At 45.1% G+C, this 20,250-nt stretch overlaps 1 protein-coding gene across 1 annotated transcript in view; it reads right to left on the bottom strand.

Annotated features, from left to right (window-relative positions):
- Positions 1-1,774: 1,774 nt before the first annotated feature.
- Positions 1,775-20,250, bottom strand: part of chsy3 (chondroitin sulfate synthase 3) — a 95,539-nt gene continuing 77,063 nt past the window's right edge. Inside the window, exon 3 of the mRNA XM_049020611.1 lies at positions 1,775-3,588. Within this exon, the coding sequence (XP_048876568.1) occupies positions 2,023-3,588 (1,566 nt within the window). The 3' untranslated portion in view covers positions 1,775-2,022. The remainder of the gene's footprint in view (positions 3,589-20,250) is intronic.

Here is a 20,250-nt window from a genome sequence, read left to right as displayed (position 1 = left end):
TGCCGACCATGGGATTTGAACCAGCAACCTTCTGAATCCCATCCCTTAGGGCTGCCCCCCCAACAAATACTTTTTTCGGTCAGTGCATGATTCCATGTATGTTATTTTATAGTTTAGATGATTTTTATAATTATTCTAAAATATAGAGAATAGTACAAATAAACCTTTCTATGGGAGATGTGTCCACACGTCTGACTGATACTATATGCAACACGTAATACCACCCATATTTCCTGTTTGACAATGGAGGCATCACATGAAAACATGCATAAGATGCACATAAAATATGTTAGAAACCTACCTCCCAGTTTTTATAAATCGACCTGAAGCACTCAAGCACTACAGAGTGATAAAGCAGCCACTTCACTGCACCCTCGTACACTTTGTGGTTTCTAGTACAGTGACATGTCTCACTGATCTGTGCAGACTGCGTGAATTTTTTAAAACATTTTTAAACTGTGAGCATGATTTAAGCTGACGCAAGTATGCTGCTCCAGTAGACTAATTAATATATTGCACATAATTTATGCATCATTTGCTCAATTAAGTGAACGAAAAAAGGGTGTACTGGTGTTTTTTCGATAAGACGATAATAAATTGCCAAACACAGGAAACTTTTACAGGCATGTAAAGTAAGCATGAAGTAATGAGAGGAGTAAGTAATTTTTGATACGCCTCATCCAGGAATGACTATGATCGAGCTCAAATTGATTTCTAATTAAATTAATTAGAATTTGGTGTTTAAGTGAAAGAGTGCGGAATCGTTTTGCTTCATGAAGATAATTAACCTTGTTCATGCAGTGTATAATTAATTTGGAGCGCATGCCTGAAACGCCTGCTCACTGGAGTAGGTATTCATAAATCAATCTGTTAGAATGATCATTTTTTCTGATGTATTTTATAGAAAGCTTTTCAGGAGTATGTTTACTTTGTTTTATGCTCAGGTTAATAGCAGCATTTAAAGCAAATATAAAGCTTAAATATAAAAAAATACACACCACTAAAGTGTAGGATGTTGAAGAAATTTGTTCAAAATATTTAATTTTCATATATTCAATAATGAGGCAGAGTTTTTGCATTGTATGCATTTTAACATTTTATTATAAATAACCCTTCGTAATATAACTTTGTTGTCCTCGCCAACAAACCAAATGACTTTAAAGCCACAAAGCTGAAAAAAAGAAAAAAAAAAAATCTCCATTCATGGTCACCAATCAGAATCAAGGTCACAAAAAAACGGAGTGAAAAAAGTGGACATTTTTTGGATCTGAAATGACAGTAAACAGACAGCAGATGTTGGACGGTATCCAGTACCTTTTACATCATGGAAATATTCGCGCTAAAAAATAACGACACAATCATCGAAATTACTCACGTTTTAAAAAATACTGCAGATGAAAGTTGAGTTTACATATCCTTCTGTATAAATTAGAAAACTATCATAAAGTCTTTTTATCTCATGGAGCTTTAAAGCACGTTTGTGGTACTTTCAGGAACATTATTATTATTATTCTTTCTATCATTATTACATTTCTTCATTCCAGCCGTCTTTGCCGTTGTCAGAAAGGTTTCAGTGATGCTGGCAGATACCCACGGCGAGCATTTCTTTGTCCGTCTGAAGCAGACCAGGGCCTCCATCTCACACACGTTCACAGAAAGTGACCACAGTATGAAGGACATGCTCCTGAGAATCCATACAGTTCTTCAGACAATAAAAGGTCTGCTTAGGAACTCATGGCATTGCAGGTCGCAGATCGGGGGCCGGGGGGGAGGGGGGGGGGGAATAGGGGGGCATTATCACAGCTATTGCGTATGCACGGAAAAAGGCCTTTGGAAGACGGCAATGGGAATCGCAAACCATGGAAAGCAAAGACGATTAAAGAAAAGGGAATGACAAAAAAAAACCACATTGCACAAAGTCACCCCGAAAGTACCCAAGAATTTGCTCGCACCTCGGCAACGTTTTTCCACATGAATGCAGAATTGAGGTAAACTCCATAGGAGGAGAATGGAGCAGGGATGTCAGGAGGAAGTTCTGTTGTACCCAATTCCTAAATGTTTTTCCAGCCATAGTTCGGCTAGCTGTATTGTGGATGCGTAAGTACTTGCCTTAGACCCTAAGCACATTTTGTATTGCTTTGGATCTAAGTTAGTGTCACAGTGAACTGGATGGTAAATGTGGATGATGCCAGTCTCCTGACCGCGGAACACCTTTAATCCAGAGTTTATGACTTTCGTGAACAAGTCTACATCCTCCAGTCCCCAGCCCTGGATTGATGTGTCAAAGCCGCCAGCCGTCATTAGGTCGCCTTTGAATATGCAGGAGATGCCAAAGCCGTAGTCTCTCCAGAAGCCACTTTTCTTGGTGAAGATGAAATCGCTGTTGTCAGGCGGGCTGCCCGCGTAGACGATTTTAGGGTCATACTGACTGAAGATGATGGGAAAGTAGGCCTGCCTGCCTTGGATCGCGTTGTCCCGGCAACGCTGCAGGAAGTCGGTGGTGAAGATGAGATCCACGTCACAGAAGAACAACAGGGTGTTATTATCCAGTTGCGACGAGCCCATTTGCAGAGCCTGGCCCCTGGAGAAATCGCCAGTCATTGGGATGACTGACAGGTCGGCCTTGGGATACTTGTGGTGATATTCCCTGATCAGCTCTATATGTTTTTCTCTGTCTTGGTTGCTGTCATTATCTACCAATATCACAGTTAATTTGACGTTCTGACTGGGGATAAGACACATCTTCTCAAAGTTCTTCATAAACCGTACAAAGACGTCATACCTCCCCGTCAGGGGGACGAGGAAGTGGATCTTCTTCTGGCTGCGTTCAAGCATCTCTTTGGTCGACTCGGTATACTGGAAAGGTGAGAAGATCTTCAGGGAGTTGGACAGAAACGAGAAGGACTGTGAGTTGATGGCATCCACCAGCTCGGTTACGTCCAGATCCTCGGCCTCGGTGAAGAAAGGTTTGCTGAAGGACTGCTGCAGGTAGGCATGGCGGCGGACGGGAACTGTCACCTTTCTCCCCTTGTGCTTCTTGTAGAGGAGCAGGAGGTCCAGAATGTACTCTGCCCCATGCAAGGGGTCCACCCTCCGATAGCCATACTGGATCTCTTTGAAGTCGATCACGCGCCCACGGGCCTTCGAGTTCTCATTGATCATTTCCATAACCTGGAGCACAGTGTCTTCCAGGGCACCGCGGAGGGCATTCCCCTGGCCCTGCCGGGGCATCTGGTTCTCACCTGCAGAGTAGATGTGCCGCCCCGTCAGGAAATCCCACTCGATGACGTCGGCTCGGCTGGTGGGTTGGAAGCGGGTGTAAGAGGGCATCGCGCCGAGCTGCTGGTCCTCACGCCGAGCCTCGGTGTCGCTTAGCTTGCTCATGGCCATGCCTTCGCGGTGTAGCCGGATGCTGCGGTGCCGCAACTCAGAGATGCGCCGGGCCAGCATGTAGCTGTGCAGCCGGTACTGATAGGCAGGCTTCTTGTTGGGGTGAAGGGTGATGGCGTTGTGGATCTTGCTGCTGTGGAGCTCTTGGATGAAGCCCTTCTTGTTGTGCTCGTAGTTTTCATAGAACAGCTGCTGCATCTGCGGGAAGAGTACAGAAATCGTTTGATGAAACATAACGATGCAGGTTTTTTTATGCGTGCGGTATTTTTTTTCCACTTCTTCATTCCTAAACACATCATTTTATCGTCTATAGAGAGAAGATCGACAGGGTTTTTGTCTATTTCTTGAATAAGAATGACTGGCAGAAATTTGGGCTGGTGCCTTAAACAGAGACTTATGAAGAGCTCGGTATTTATTTTTGACAAGTTTCAATTAGTGCTTTTTAGAGGCTGTTATCACCAACAAGCTTGTCTTCCCACACGGCGAGTGAGGAGTTATAGGAAAGAGGGCCAGAACAATGGGGAGAATATGCAACAGTACACAGGCTGCTTAATGAACCGCTCAGCCAAATTTATCATGAGTGCTTCTGAAACGCACCACCAACAAACCACTCCAGACGCATTCCGTGGCACATTCTTGGCCTTTTCGAGAAGAGTGCTCATTAGAACAAGCGATAAATTACCCGCGAGGTTTGTCTCAGAAAAGATTTCCGCAAGCACAACGATAATTGTGTTCAAGATGAGGGTAATTGCCAAAGGGAAGTAAATAAAGGATTTCTTTTGTTACTCAGAAACCAATTACTTCTCTAAGATATTTAGCCCTTGTCTTAATTATTTCAATCAAGTGATTCATTGTGGACCTATATTCTAAGCAGATGCTTTGTTAATTATGTAAAAAGTTCGAGCAACCAAATGGCATACTGTCAAGATGCATCATTTTATAATGCTAATATTACTAAATAAAATAAAATAAAAAAACATGCAAATATACCGATTCAGGGTCGAAACAAGTTATGAATAATGGAATGCAATTGTGCGCAATAGTTCACTCAATGTATTATGGTGCGTAATAAACTGCTCTAAAGAGTTTCCATTATTAGCTAAATATTTAACATATTGCTTAATTAAATTATAAAATTGAAAATATCAGTGAGGCGGCATGGTGGTGCAGTGGTTAGCACCGTTGCCCAGGTTCGAGTCTCCGCCTGGGTTACATGTGTGTGGAGTTTGCATGTTCTCCCCATGTCGTCGTGGGGTTTCCTCCGGGTACTCCGGTTTCCCCCACAGTCCAAAAACATGCTGAGGCTAATTGGACTTGCTAAATTGCCCATAGGAGTGTGTGTGTGTAAGTGAATGGTGTGTGAGTGTGCCCTGCGATGGGCTGGCCCCCCATCCTGGGTTGTTCCCTGCCTCGTGCCCATTGCTTCCGGGATAGGCTCCGGACCCCCCGCGACCCAGTAGGATAAGCGGTTTGGGAAATGGATGGAAAATATCAGTAGAGGGGTGGGGGACATGAACTTTTTATGCAAGCATTGCATTTTGTGACAGAAGTAATCAAAATGTATTTACAGTTTATCCAAGATACTGGAAAAACCTGTTTTCTAATGTCAGTACGGGTTTGCATTCTGGCTGATCATGAAAGTAATGATGATTAATTATTAAATTGACATTAAACCACCGGTATTATACTAATATTATATGCATCTTTAAAAAACACCATAACATTATCTGCTTTTCAACTCCCAAAAACCAAAACAAAGAACTGCAAAAAAATTATCCCAAGTCTTTATCCTTATCTTCATTGGCAAGGTTGTTGGAAAGGAACACTGACATACTGATCTTGTCTGTTTCAGCATCTCTCCTGCTTTCCTCCCTGAAACTGTATTTGCTATGCAGATGCACTTATACTTTCCATCCACTGCGGCTTTCAGTGTTAACAGTTCCTGTTTGCCGTGCTGCAACTTCATTAACATTAAGAACTATTCTGTCCATCCTCTCCAGGGGGCGCTGTCTGTGTACTAAGAAGTGCTACTGGATGATCCGTCCTACCTGCTGCCATCGGGCACCCCAAGGCCTTCTCGTGCTGCTCCCCACGCCCCGCCATAATACGTCAGGAAGCATCCTGTCTTGTTACAGTAACAGGCTAATGCTTCCTATTTGTGCATATAATATCCCAGTGTTTTCCAATCCGGTCCACGGGGACTCACAGCCAGTCCACATTTTTGCTCCCTCCTGGATCTTATCATGGGTCCCTCTTAGGTGTTCACAGTTATATGTTTGCACATATAATAGGACATACACCTTCCGCTTATTTATTTCAAATTTAGAATCTTCTATTTGTTTTTCCTTTTTTAGGATATCCATCTTATGTTATGTTATGTTATCTTATCGTACCTTATCTTTAGCCTCTCTTAAGTGTCCACAGTTCCCTCTCTCAGGTTTTCTACATATCTTGCTGAGACTGTTCACTCCTTGTTTATAATTTCGTTGAACACCCATATGGAATTGCCATATTTCCATTACTAAATAGGCAGTCACCCTCTCCGCCAGGCTTTTTTTTGTGATTTTCTGCTCTCCTGATTGCAGTCTGACGTCCAGCTGCTGAGAGAGACTTTAGCAATTCCCCGTCCAGCAAATAGCAGCGGGTGGTTCTTCCTCACGCGGTATCAAAGATTGCCAGCATTAGCCACTTGATCAATACTTTTTTATTTAGTGTGTTTCTCTCTCACCCTCGGTTTAAATCTAAACTGCGGTCGGATGGGTAAAGACCTGATCGTCTCTGTAACCAGGTCCGTGCTGATAACTGACATGACCCAGTCTGTGATGATAATGACTCAAAATGGGTAAGAAATGCAGGGAGTCTATGCTGACAGTAAGACGCTGTCACATCTGCCGAATTTCTCTGTATTTCTCTGTTAATCTGCTTGGTTGAATCTTAGTGTTGGTAAGAAGCTGAAGATGTCTTTTGACTGCTGTTTCAATACAGTAGTGTTTTCTTGAAAAGTCCATCCATCCATCCATCCATCCATCCATCCATCCACCCAGAATAACCTCTTATCCAGTACAAAGTCAGCGTGAGCCTGCAGCATGTGCCAGGCAGGAGACACTCTGGACTGCATGTGAAATCTTACCACATTTAAAATGAAAAATACACACTTGTGAAAATGAAATATTAGTCTGGATAATCTGTGACTGTACAGTTACTGCAGAAGCCAGACTCTCAGCTGTATGATGCTGTCTGAGTGAATGTCTTGCATTAATCAAAATTCATGAAACTGCCCATATTTCATTTATAATGGTGAAAACGACTTTTGGAGACGCTTCATCAATCTCGGCATTGTTTACCTTACATTTTATACATGATTGAATCCCTTATTGTTAAGAAATAGATAACCATGGATTCATTCTTTGAAAAAAAGTACTAAACACAATTCATTATAATACTATAATCTATAGGTAATCGGAAGGTAGGCAATTCTCAGTAAAGCTGACAGAAAAGTGCAGAGAGTCACTGACAGGATTCTGGAAACGTGGCTAGAGGAGACAGCATCGGAGGCCCAGTTTGCAGGCCCCTCCTACAAGCCTCCAGATCCGAAACGACTTAACCTCAGTGCCATTAAACTGCGACATCCTCTCCTAGAGTCAGCCCACCCCTGCCGTATCCTCCTGATATCTTCAATGTGCTCCTAAACTCTGTTTCTCTGCAATTACTCAGCAACCAAGCCGTAGCCAGCACAGCAGATGTGACGGAAGCAATGTGCAGCTACAGACAGATTCTTCAAACTTCACTTTCGGTAGCCGATTTCAGTGCTAACCGCACGATGAATACCTGGCAAAGGTGCCACGGCTCCAGTTCTGGGGTAACGTCGCCCGTTTAGCTGCAGCATAAATGACGTCTTGTGTATCATTTTTTCCCCTGCACTTTTCACATGGGCCGGACAGCTTCAGGGCGACGCCGGACTGGCCCGGCCTGTTTGATGCTGACTCAGACATGAACGCTGACTGCTAGTGAACCGTTTGGCTGGGGCCACGCCGGTCCATAAAAACAAGATCACAGCACCCGTACTGCTCTGAGCAGCGCTCATGTTAAGCTACTATTTTTCCCCGTAGCCGATTCCCTGATGCTTGTGCTAGTTCCACAGGCGACTCATAAAATAGTCACTTCCCAACACGCAGTATATTACGAGTCTTGCCGGTAGCTGTCATCTGCCCAGGGAACTGAATCAGCACATCGATCCCAAGATTTCCAAAAGGGGGGGTCATCGGATCTGTGAATGCTGGCCTCTGTAGCAGCATTGGGGCATGAAAGGCTCATTGTGAGCTTTCCGCCACACCGCATTGGGGGACGGGGGAGGGGCGTGCGAGAAACCGGCGGGGTGGAAAAGTTATGAACGGCAGATGCCCAGTTAGCCGGGTACGAGAGTGCTGGCGCGGATAATGACTCAGCTCTGACAGATGGAGGTCTATCTTGTGGTGTGGGTGGTGTGGATACAGATGGAGGTCTATCTTGCGGTGTGGGTGGTGTGGATACAGATGGAGGTCTATCATGCGGAGCGGGTGGTGTGGATACAGATGGAGGTCTATCTTGCGGTGTGGGTGGTGTGGATACAGATGGAGGTCTATCATGCGGAGCGGTGGTTCAGATACAGATGGAGGTCTATCATGCGGAGCGGTGGTTCAGATACAGATGGAGGTCTATCTTGCGGTGTGGGTGGTGTGGATACAGATGGAGGTCTATCTTGCGGTGTGGGTGGTGTGGATACAGATGGAGGTCTATCTTGTGGTGTGGGTGGTGTGGATTCAGATGGAGGTCTATCTTGCGGTGTGGGTGGTGTGGATACAGATGGAGGTCTATCTTGCTGTGCGGTGGTTCAGATACAGATGGAGGTCTATCTTGCGGTGCAGTGGTTCAGATACAGATGGAGGTCTATCTTGCGGTGTGGTGGTTCAGATACAGATGGAGGTCTATCATGCGGAGCGGTGGTTCAGATACAGATGGAGGTCTATCTTGCGGTGTGGGTGGTGTGGATACAGATGGAGGTCTATCTTGCGGTGTGGGTGGTGTGGATACAGATGGAGGTCTATCTTGTGGTGTGGGTGGTGTGGATTCAGATGGAGGTCTATCTTGCGGTGTGGGTGGTGTGGATACAGATGGAGGTCTATCTTGCTGTGCGGTGGTTCAGATACAGATGGAGGTCTATCATGCGGAGCGGGTGGTGTGGATACAAATGTGGCGACCGGGAGGGACAAGCCGGTGCCGGTTATTACCCGGCGCCCCGTTTCGGTGTGCGATAAAATGACATCATGAGACGTGAGTCGACCTAGCAGCTGCACAACACGCCGTCAATAAAATGGGCATCTAAGAGCCAGCTGTGGATATAGGATATGTTTAATTACTCAGTTTCTGCTTTAATTTATTCCTGTTCCCACGGCCGTTATGTAAATATGACAAACACAGGTTAGGAACCCACCAGATAAGTGAAAGCCAGCGAATAGCTTCCACGGTCAGCAGATGAACTGGAGTTAACAGCCAGGCTGCCTTCACACTGGGGGTCCAGACATTACCAGGCAAGCTACAAGCCAGATCATGTCAAGTCTCCCTGACCAGAATCCTGCAGCCAATCAAAAACCCTCAGCCAGAGCAGTAAATGTCTGCTTCTGGACTCTTCCATAAACAGTGCGGTATTAATTTCACCCTCCCAGGATAAACCTCACTTGTCCTCCAGCGACATCCAAAGTTGGCCAGTAGGAGCTTTAGCCCTTACAGAGACAGGGGCAACGATCTCCAGTTAAAGTGCACTACCGTCAGCGCTAAAACGCCACAGCAAGTGGTGAGGCTGGTCAGCGTGGGACAGAACTGTCAAGACGAGAAGGATCTGAGGCGTAAGGGGAAATGCTCTTATACCCTTAAGTAAAGGGCACAAACTTTGGGGCCGTGGTGGCCTCAGAGGAGCGGTGGTTAGCCCAAATGTACCACTGAGGTATCCTGAGCGCGCTGCCGCCCCCACGTACTTCTGGGTGCTAAATAACAGCTGTCTGCTATTATGTCACACATGGGTTAAATGCAGAGAATACATTTCATTGTTGTGACGTGCCAACCATGACATTTAATCACTTTCACTGAAGCATTTAGTTAATGTTCTGGTGGATGCATGAGCACGACAGAGAAACACACAGGTGACAGTTAGGGAAGCGCTGCTTCTCTGTGATATCCGTGTGGATTAATGAAGCGGTTTGTCAGAAGCAGCCTGTAATGTGACCCACACCTACACAAATGCAGTACGTGATATAGTGACACCACAAGCAATTAAGTGATAAATAATTACTGTAAGAAGTGAAATGCTGTCAGCATGTGCGAGCTAACCTCAGAGGTCACAAGGACTACAATAGTTTATGGGGGATGAAATGCAGCTTTGGAGAACAGCAAAGGGACACACCATGGTGCATTGTGGGAAATGAGCAGGGAGACGTGCCTTTTGGAAACTGTGCATATGCAGCCTGCAGACGATAAGCCTACTGCATTTAGCAGACCCAAAAGCGACATTTTTTTTGAGAAAGCAGAGTCCTGGGTTAAACGCCTGGGTTAAAAATCCGATCACAAGAACATGCAAAATACACCTTGGGCAGCCACTGCACCTGCTGAACTAATCCCACTTTTCACACCGGTTAAGACGGGCTACTTCTTTTATCCACAGTTGCATATATATTGTTTACTACACCTAGTGTTTATGTCATTTGCTCAGTGCTACAACAGCAGGACTTTAACCGTGACCTTTAAACTGCAGCAAACATGAATGCTAACCTGCTCACTGCTGCCCTCTACCACAAATCCCACAAATATAAATGTAATAATGCAAGATAGCCATACCATCCATCCATTTTCCAAACCGCTTATCCTACTGGGTCACGGGGGGTCTGGAGCCTATCCCGGAAGCAATGGGCACGAGGCAGGGAACAACCCAGGATGGGGGGCCAGCCCATCGCAGGGCACACTCACACACCATTCACTCACACATGCACACCTATGGGCAATTTAGCAAGTCCAATTAGCCTCAGCATGTTTTTGGACTGTGGGGGGAAACCGGAGTACCCGGATGAAACCCCACGATGACATGGGGAGAACATGCAAACTCCACACACATGTGACCCAGGCGGAGACTCGAACCTGGGTCCCAGAGGTGTGAGGCAACAGTGCTAACCACTGCACCACCATGCCGCCCCGATATCTATACCTTTGAAGTAAAATAAAACAAAACTATCTTCTTTGAAATTCATGCTCTAAAACCTGCAAGAAAACATCTCGGAGACTGGAGCGAGTCTCTGAGCAGATGGGAGGACGGGGAATTGTTGTTGTTGTGTTTTTTTGTTCCCCCGTTGCTGTCAGGGTAGCATATGGGTGCCGTTATAATGACAGAACACAGCAGGCCAAACCCTCATCATCAGCTACACTCGCTCTCCTTTGTTTCCTCCATTTGCACATTAGCCAGACTGGCAGCGATTATGCATCGCGGAACTATGCGGTGACGGTTTCTCCGAATGATTAGCGTTTTATGTACTTTTTTCCTCACTAAATGCAGATATCAAGTGGATTCTGCAGTCCATTGTAACATGACAGGGAGTTTTGCATGCCGGTAAGATACTCGCATGGCAACACTCACAAAACCTTTAAATTTCATATTATTTGAAATCTCCATGATACAGTGAAGTACAGGCAGCTGGAAGATGGATGGATGGATGGTCTGAATTATTCATACTTTATAAAAATAGATGGCATTCACTCACGTGAGATGAGCGATAAATATTATCAGGAGTTATGCTGAAAAGTTTAGTATGTAAACACGGGATGAGAAACAATAAAACACAACAGGAAATGTAAACTGTAACTGGAGTTTTAGGAAAACTGCAGAATGTTGTGATGATTCTTTTGAGTGTTGTTATGCAGACATAAATGCGGGGAAAGCCTGAAGTATTTCGAGTGACACTAAGAAGCTCTTGTGTCTTGATGCCCTCAGGGGAAGATGGGATTCATTCGCAAAGGTGTGGAGGACCTTTGAAGGTTCCCTCCTTCCACCAGAATTGCCAGAATTGAAACCCTCCCCCTTCTCGCCAACATCCAGTGTGAGGACGGGCAAACAAAACTGTCTTGCCGAAAGGGATTCCCATTTTGGTCTGCATGACGGGGAGTCTCTATTCCGTGTAGTAAGCGGAGGGGGGGTAATCGAGAAGCTGCCAAGCATGGATGAGGCCCTGGTGGCTCTGACAGACTTGGCATCTGAGCCTGATGCCCTTTGATTGGCCAGGACGTGGAGACCCGCCTGGAATCACACGACTGCCGGCGTTGCGTGTGTCGAGTGCTTCAGAGCCCGGCTCCTCCACTGCGATGTATCCCACCGGATTTTCGGAGCAAAGCGTCAAAAGGGGGGGGAATGATGCCAGCGGCTCCTTCTCAGCGGGGATGATAAATAAATAACGGGGAGAAGGGAAAACAACGCCAGTGGTGTCTCGACAAGCAGAAAGTCCGATTTTTGAAATAATCTCAGGCTGCCATATCCAGGCCCCCATATTCAACCGAGAGTCAGAGCCGACGGTCATCTGAGTGAATTAAACGACCTTTGAACAGCACTAGGAAAAAGTCACACTGCCGAAAGACTTTTGTCCTTCATGTTCTTGCCCTCTAGAGGGAAACCCCGTAGCCTCTGTGATGTCTAATCTCCTGACTACACATAGTGTGCAGCAGGAATGAAGTGAATAATAATTTTTGAACAGAGTCCATGTTTTACATTTAAGAGACAAGAGAGATAATTGTACTAATTCAGAAGTTGACTCTCTTCTGCTGCCACCAAACCCGATGTCACTGCAGGCCCCCCCTGTGGTGTTGAGCATGACAGCCTCCTTCCTAATTTTTATTTATTTTAATATGTAAGTCAGTGACCACAACACCCCCCCCCACCTCCCCCCGAACTGAAAATGATTTATGTTTAGCTGCTTCATTAAAAGGAATTTACTGCCCGTTTATACCTGGACGTTTTTACTGGATGAGTAAAGCACAGGGCCTCCAGTGGCCTTGGCTGCCAGTCACAGGCAAATGTGTTTATCCTCGACATCCTGCTTTAAAACTCACAGTTCGGGAGCCTTCGCCATCTCCAGGTGGTGTTTTTCTACGCCTATCTGGTGCATTAACTGCTTTCTGCATTTCCTGTCCTATCTGGCTTTTCCAAAAACGTCCTTCAGCCAAAAAGAGGAGCACTCTGCTCGGACAGCTTAAACGTCCTTCGGAGTTCATTCACAGCCCTAAAAAAAAAAATAAAAATGCATCGCCTTTGTGGGATTTCACACTTTCCCGGCCCCTGGACACGCCTGCTCCAATCCCAGGGACGATCTTCCTAGGCAGCGGCGGGGGGCTCTTGAAGGGGCCCCGCTCTGCATGCGTATCAGTTAAACGGGCTGTTAAGAGTGTGGGGGTGCAGGTCTAGCCCGCACAGATGTTCATGTGCGTCTCACACTTCGTCACCAACCCCCCTCCTGCCAGTGACCTTGCTGGTTACTGCTGAGCTGTCACTCCCTCTCTCCAGGCCAGCTGGGCACATTTCTTTCAGTTTTTGGCCCTTTTTAAAGTTTAAAGTTCCTGCTTAGTCTCGTTCTCTTTTAAATCAGGCACATCTACAGCTCATCTACCAGGCTCTGACCTTCAGTCCTGCTTGGGGGAGGCGTGTGGTTTTGTGGGTTAGGAGTCTATGTCAACGTCCGTCAGGTCACCGGTTCGAATCCCAGAGTAATCATATCGCAGATGAGCCCCTGAGCAAGGCCATGAACCCTGATACTGCTCCAGGGGCAGCAGGAAAATGGTCGACCCTGTGCCCTGACCCTAAGCTTTGCTCTCTGACCTCTATATGTGTCTCACAGAAGAGCACTTGTATAAATGGCAAACAAAGGATCATCATCATTACACATGCCACACACCGGGTCCAGTTTCAAGGGTCACTAAGCTTTTAAATCTCCGCCAACTTTATCCTTGAATGACCTCAGAGAACTAAAGAGGAAAAATAAGAAAAACGGTCCGGTTCTGTGGCGACACAGTCTTTGTCCTTATAGAGTCCCTTACTTATCTGAACCCCGCCCCCTCCGTCCGTCCCTTCTGTGGTGACACGCACCTGCCCCTAAATTACTGTAGGCTGCACCTGTGACCTACCGCTGCTGCCCTGCTGTCCCGCGAGGAACGAATCAGGGCTCTTTGTGCAATCCACTTCCTGCCTGCCACCTGATTGGTTGTAATATCCTCAGTGATTCTGCTTTTCATTTGTATATGAGGGTTCCCACTGTTTGCCCCCCACAGCCCCCAAAATACACTGATGTCTATAAATTGCTCATAGTTTGCAACTTGTGCGTGTGTGTGTGTCTCACCCAGTGTGTCCCATACCACTAGGGAGACAGGCTTCAGCCTCACAATGACCCAACACCAGATAAACGGCTTCAGAAGATGGATCTGTGTATCGGCAGAAAGGACAGTTGCCACAGCCTTGATATTTGTGGCAAAGTAGTTCATTGATTCTCAGATGTACCTTTTTTTATACAATATGCCCCTGAAATGTCTTCTAGTGCAAAAATGCTCCAGTTCCATTTCCAGCCATGAACTATTTTGTCTGTCTCCATATTTAAATGTGGCAAATATCTTTAGGACCTGACATCTTGCTACAGGAAACAACGGGCAGCTACCCCGCCTGGTCAATTTCATGTTTTAATGGACGCCATAATCCACAACACAGGCTTTCATCTCCATCCTGTTGCTTTACCGGCGACAGCATATTTCTCAGAGGACCAGTGATGAAGGGAATCTTGTTGCATCCTCTTACTGTTCTGGGGAAACAGTGTCTACTATCTGTTGGGATACTGCAGAATTACCTCTTGTTGTGCCCTTCACAGAGTTTGCACTTTGATGGGATTCAGGGAGAATTATGTCAGCTGGCCAGGGTTATTAAACGCATCGTCACGTCCTTCCTCATGCTCGTGGTTTGTCGTGTTGACGAAAGCTGTCGAGTGTGTTCTGGAGCGACAGTTAATCCGCAGTGGTGCGCGTGAACTGGATGGTGATGGAAACACTCTAAGCGTGGCCAATGCCTGTGAGCTTGAAGTACGATCCTGGCTACAAAATCGTGGAGACCGACGCTGAGACCTCGTCAAGTGGCCATGACATACTTTAGAATTTGCTACCAGGAAGAACAGCAATGGAACAGTAAACACCCCTTTTATAACATTAGAATAATGATCAGACAGGCAGCTTGACTTCGTTGTGATGTCATGGAGTTAGATTAGGCCTTTCACGAAGGGACTCTGGGTGTAATTCAGGTTAAGTTCAAACGAAAGCAGCTTTGTTTTTTCTTGTGCTTTGGGTACGGTGGCACTTCCGGAAGACTGCTCTAATAAATCCCTGCTTTTCTGCCTCAGGTGTGCCTGCAGGCCAATGAAGCCTCGCAATCCTGCCAGGGGGTTTCGATCAATGGGCTCCTTTATGACAGTATCCTTTCATCTCCTCTTCTGAACTGATTTGTCAGACTCCAATGTGGTGCCGACTGATCTTCGCAACCAGACCCCTTACAAATATTAACAATTACGGTGTGAACTGTGCCCTGAATGAGACAGGCCCTCTGATGGCCAAACCCCGGGCTCCCAACCCGGCTGGCATACTAACAGAGTGATGCCTACAAAAGGAATTCAAGCCTTGGTAAACCCCATTCCAAATCCGACATTCCACTGAGATGCTCTGTTTCAGTTCCTCTGTTCAATAGCATCACCAGCCAATAGCTAGCACTGGAATCTTATGAGGACGTACGTCCGTCATCCCTAAAGCTGAAAGGGATCGTTTTTTATTCATGGCCACACGAGCACCAATAAATCGTTCCATCAGTCAGGGTAATTCGGCTCTGAAGCATCTTTACATAGTGGTGGATTGAGAGAGCAGAGTTATGGGAAGACTCGCCCGAGGGCTTTCTTGTGACAATGGAGAGGCGAGTGGAATGAGGAGACATCTGCGAGATGGCGCTGATGCAAAACCGAAAGGCAGTACTCTGTATTCACAGACCCGAGGAGTAGCCCATGAGTTTTTAACTCCATTCCGCGCTTCGGGCTGTTAACTTAAATGGATGTCAGTGGGTTCTGTCAGGGGTTAAGGTCACAGAGATCAGTAGTCTCTAGTCACAGATAAGGGACTCTGACTAGGCCGATAACTCATGCATGCATTAGTATGCAGTCGCTTGAGTACACTATCTCTTCTGAATATGGATTCAAAATATCTTTATCCTATTCACTCCAGGTCATGGCCCACAGCTAATTCAGGATGAATTGACAATTTTTAACACCTGCTAAGCTAATTCAGGTTGGTCAACAACTTCGAATGACGGGGACTTATTCCCGCCACGTTGCAAGAGTCGCCAAATTTAGCGTGTTAGAATACGGAGTTGATTAGTCAAACAGGTATGGCCACATCATGTCATCATGGCATCACTTCAGCTGCTTCCTGCCCAAAGGTGATTCATCACCGCTCCGCATGCACCATGTGGAATCTTACGGTCACCGTTGATATAATACAGCAGCAACAGAAAGTCATTTATACGCCATAATAGACTGTGACTCAGCCAAAAAACCGCCGTGTGAGGCAGTTGCTCACCTCAAACTTGCTAACAAGTTTTTCCGCAAATTGTTTCGCTACGCTTTTTCAGAATTAATTTTAGTCAATGACCTGAAAATGAAACAAATAATACCAGTAATAATAATAACGATAATATTAATTAGGTATTCTTTTTCTTGTTATTAGTTTAAATAAAACTGAATAAAGGTCTCTCAGGCAGGACTGCGAGAATTCTGTGTTTATTAAAAGATGGCATAAAGTGCAAGTCTGACTTAACTTTTTTCCTGAAGAAGAAAGTATGTTATTTCTGGGTGTTACTGTGCAATATCCAGCAGCCTAGACTCTTACTCTGCAGCAGGGAATTAGACAGGCGACTTTAAAAAATAATATATCACTTTAAGGGTCAGAATATATGTAAATGAGCCTGGATTTATCATCATTTCTAGGCAGACCTTTGAGGAAGCTGCTAGCGCACCTACTGCCGATATACTTAATGCAATTTCCTTTCCCTAATATGAAAGGTTAAGGCTGTGATGAATGATTCTATAGATTGAATGAATATAATCATGGCAAAGAAGCCCTACAGATTAGTCAGTAACAAAATTAGTATTTTCGGCATATCATGAAACACGGTCATCACTGTGACGGGAATAATTACAGCGCCAGAGAAAAGCGACATCTGGTTTGTTTCCGCAGGTCCTTCAAATCCCGGTCTCACTCAATCAACACAATTTCAGAGAAATAATAACATATTAGGGGCGCCGAAGATGAAATGAGAGAAACAGCGGCTGCAGAGCCGGGTTCTGCATCCGCTGGCACCTTTAACTGCGCCAAAGCATGTGTTGCGGGGTGGGTATGAGTAAAGTAGAACCTGACACCTTAGGGTCGAGCATGGAATTGGACAAAAAAAGTGAGAATTATGGGATGCAGGTCAGTATCATCTTCCACTAAGCCAGAGCGGCTATAGAATTTTTATCACGTTATACGGGGTAAATTCCTAACATTGGGCATGATGGCTTCTCACAGACTGAGTCACAATATTAATCCAACGTGCAATCCGTAATATCGCCATTTTGAACTAGAGAGCATTAATTTGCTGCGCGCTGTTATTATTATGCCGCTACGCAGTAGTTAAGGTGAGCTTTACATTGATTCTGATTCTAGAGGTATTTAAGAAGGCAGGTACTGGCATAAAGGACACACTCTCAGAGTAAAGATCTTTTGTCATGTAGGATGGAATTATTTCCCCTGTGTGCTTGTTAAGCCGCTCGCTGGTCTTAGCATCTAGAATCTTCTGAGGAGAAAGGTGATCTCAATCACAAAGAACTGTTTGTACAAATCCCGCTTCCATAACAATGCAACGGCAGATGTTAAGATGTTAAAAAAAAATTTAAAAAAGCTTGTCACGTTCCGCTCCCATTGCCGCGGCTTTCGATGAAGAGGAAGCCGGCAGCTGAAATAGAAAAACAGCTCTAAAAGAAAGGATGGGGACTTTTTGAAGAGGGTCTTCATCAGCAAAAACACAGCTTCACGTTTCACGGCATTCGCACAGAAATCGAAAGTAACATTCAGCTGCTTGTAAATCATTCATTTAATTTTGACATGCATCACTGGGAACTGGGAGTTTTTTTTTACTGAGAGTTTTGTTTCTGTAGAAGTAAAAATAAGCAATATTGATATTTGTATATTTTTATTCATGTATATAAAATAAACACCTTGTATTATCTCCACGGTGCTAAGTGTAATGAAGCAGAGGAGCGACATAAACTGTAGAGATGTGCTTATGGTTCTAAAGTTAGCAAGCTGTGCATTTTCATGTACGCATTAACAAAATTACACCTATTGAGCAACTAACTGGTATTCAATGCAACGAAACAGGTCACATAGGACTTACACTGATCTCAACAGGTTCTTAAAAACTCCACTAAAGGAAAGCTCCAGTTTTCATCACTTGAGCTTGGCTCGCTAGGAATCAGAGCTGCTCTCGACCCACGGTCAGTACCAACGATGTTACGGCTGTTTTTTTCCATCTCAGAGACACCGGCTGTCCACCCCCCCCAGTCACGTCCAAACCTGCTGCTGACAAACCAACTTCTTGACCAACGTAATGCTTCACTTCAGGATTCCTGCTTTGGTTAATAATATTTCGACAGTTTATTTTACAGGAGTTTTCGGGTAACTGAACCTGCAGTATATAAAAGCGTATAAAATGGCCATTAAAAATACACAGACCGCAAAAAGAGCCACTGTATACTGGGAGAAGGGAGTCCTTTTGAGAACACCCTGGACTGGCAGTATATGGAGTCCTATGTTGCAGAGGAAAATCTTGACACAGTTGCTGATGGAATTCCAATTGTGACGGGTCGTTACTGATTTTTTTCTGAAACGAACTGATGATGTTATTCTTTTTTGTGCTATTCGATAGATCTAAGTAACCACCTTGGTTATAGAAGTCCACTATTTTTCCTGTGGAGATGGATATTCTGACAATGATTTTTTAGCATTTACTTAAAACATGCTTGGGTCTATATATGATAATGACTAAATGGAGCTTTAATGTGTGACATTTGTCAATACCATAAGCCATAATTACCTTTCGTCTGTTCAAAAGTATTTATAACACAATCACCCGCAGGCACAATAGAGAGTAAGCCTATTATATATATTGTTGTATATGGTCAAAAACGTAAGGAACTAAAGGTAAAGGAAATGATAAGGAGAAAAAAATGATTGGTATCGAAATGTTTTGTTGTGATTAAGCTACATATATATTCAGGCATAAAAACACTTTTGTCAGCTACAGAATAAATGCCTGTAAACAATGGGACAGAAAAATCATGGAACTAATCATTTGTTACCTTGTTGGTAACAGTGACCAGATTTGCTGTTGCACCATGCAATCTGTGCTGTTTTTTTTGCAAATCTGAGTGCCAGCTCTGTCCTTGTGTGGAGAATGCATGTTCTTTCCATAACTGCATGGGTTTTGTCTGCATTTTCCAGGCGAACTGGTGTCTGTAGATGCCATTTATGCGTGATAGATTGTGTGTGTGCCCAGTGAAGGTCGGTTGCCCAGGGTAACCCTTACCCTAGGCTAAACACTTCCAATGATAAGCTCCAGGCTTGCCGTGACCCTGCATCAGATAGGTGATAATCGGTGATGGATGGGTGGCTTTTTCCCCCCGTTCTGGCTTATGGATGGTCAAGGTGGCATTTCAGCTTGAAATGGACTCTCAAAAGGGCAGAAGAACAGACATGGTTGGGCAGAGGATCACCAGCAGATGGACAGCCTCGAACCAAAACAAGAGCTGTGAATGTACGCGATATCCATCAGGTGCTAATTAAAGTGATGCAGAGAGACGTTTCAAAGATGAACACTTGCCAATACAGACTCTCCAAGCTGGGAATTCTTCTACTGAAGTCTTTGCTCCAAGCTAAATGATTAAACATCAGAAAAGCCTTTGATCTCTCGATATGGAGTCATGAGTCCCGCCAGTCTCGTACTTTCCTCACAATGTACACGCGTGCTTTCAGATTTCATTTATTTGGCTTATTTTTTTTTTATTCAGCCATCTGTTGTATTCCGTGCCATTTTCGGGGGAACGTCACATCAAAGGGACGCGAGGCTGAATTTTCCAAAGTCTTGTAAACCATGTCTGATTTTTCCGGAAGCATTTTCCTTAACAGTTTTCAGAAGGGCTTTGTAAAAGGCTCTGTCAGGACAGAGTATCTCAGGATAATGACTGCAAATCTCTGCCCTCCTGGTCACTGGAGGGAAAAAGGTTTAGAAAAAATACCGCTATGTGGCGAACCAGGAGTTTCATGACAGTTTCACAAAAGCAAAAAATACTTTTCTCTTCAATTGATTACATCCATTCTGTGGCAGCATAGTCTGCTCTTGTCCCTAACAACTCCATTAAAATGATGAGCGATGGAGGAAGATCCAGTCCACTGAAGTGTATTAATGTTTAGGATGAGGATTTGCCGCACAATGCGTCCCGCCCGTCTTTTTCATCCGCCGTGACGCAGTCTGACGCGCCCACAGCGACCTGGCTTCTTGCTGACGTTTGCTGTCCCTAACTCAGGTTGGGTGTTACCAGCTGAAAAAAATCACCGGCACAAGATGCGAGGCATTTATGGGCAGTGCATCAGCAGCTGGGGGACACGGGCCGGAATGGGGGCCATCTGGTTTCCGCAGAGATCCGCGGCCGCCCCAGCTGTCGTCCTCGGCGGCCCGTGACG

Source organism: Brienomyrus brachyistius, chromosome 7 (genome assembly GCF_023856365.1).
Source record: "Brienomyrus brachyistius isolate T26 chromosome 7, BBRACH_0.4, whole genome shotgun sequence".
Lineage (NCBI taxonomy): Eukaryota > Metazoa > Chordata > Actinopteri > Osteoglossiformes > Mormyridae > Brienomyrus > Brienomyrus brachyistius.
The sequence above is the reverse complement of the archived record's forward strand: the minus strand, read 5'-3'. Positions and strand labels throughout refer to the sequence as shown.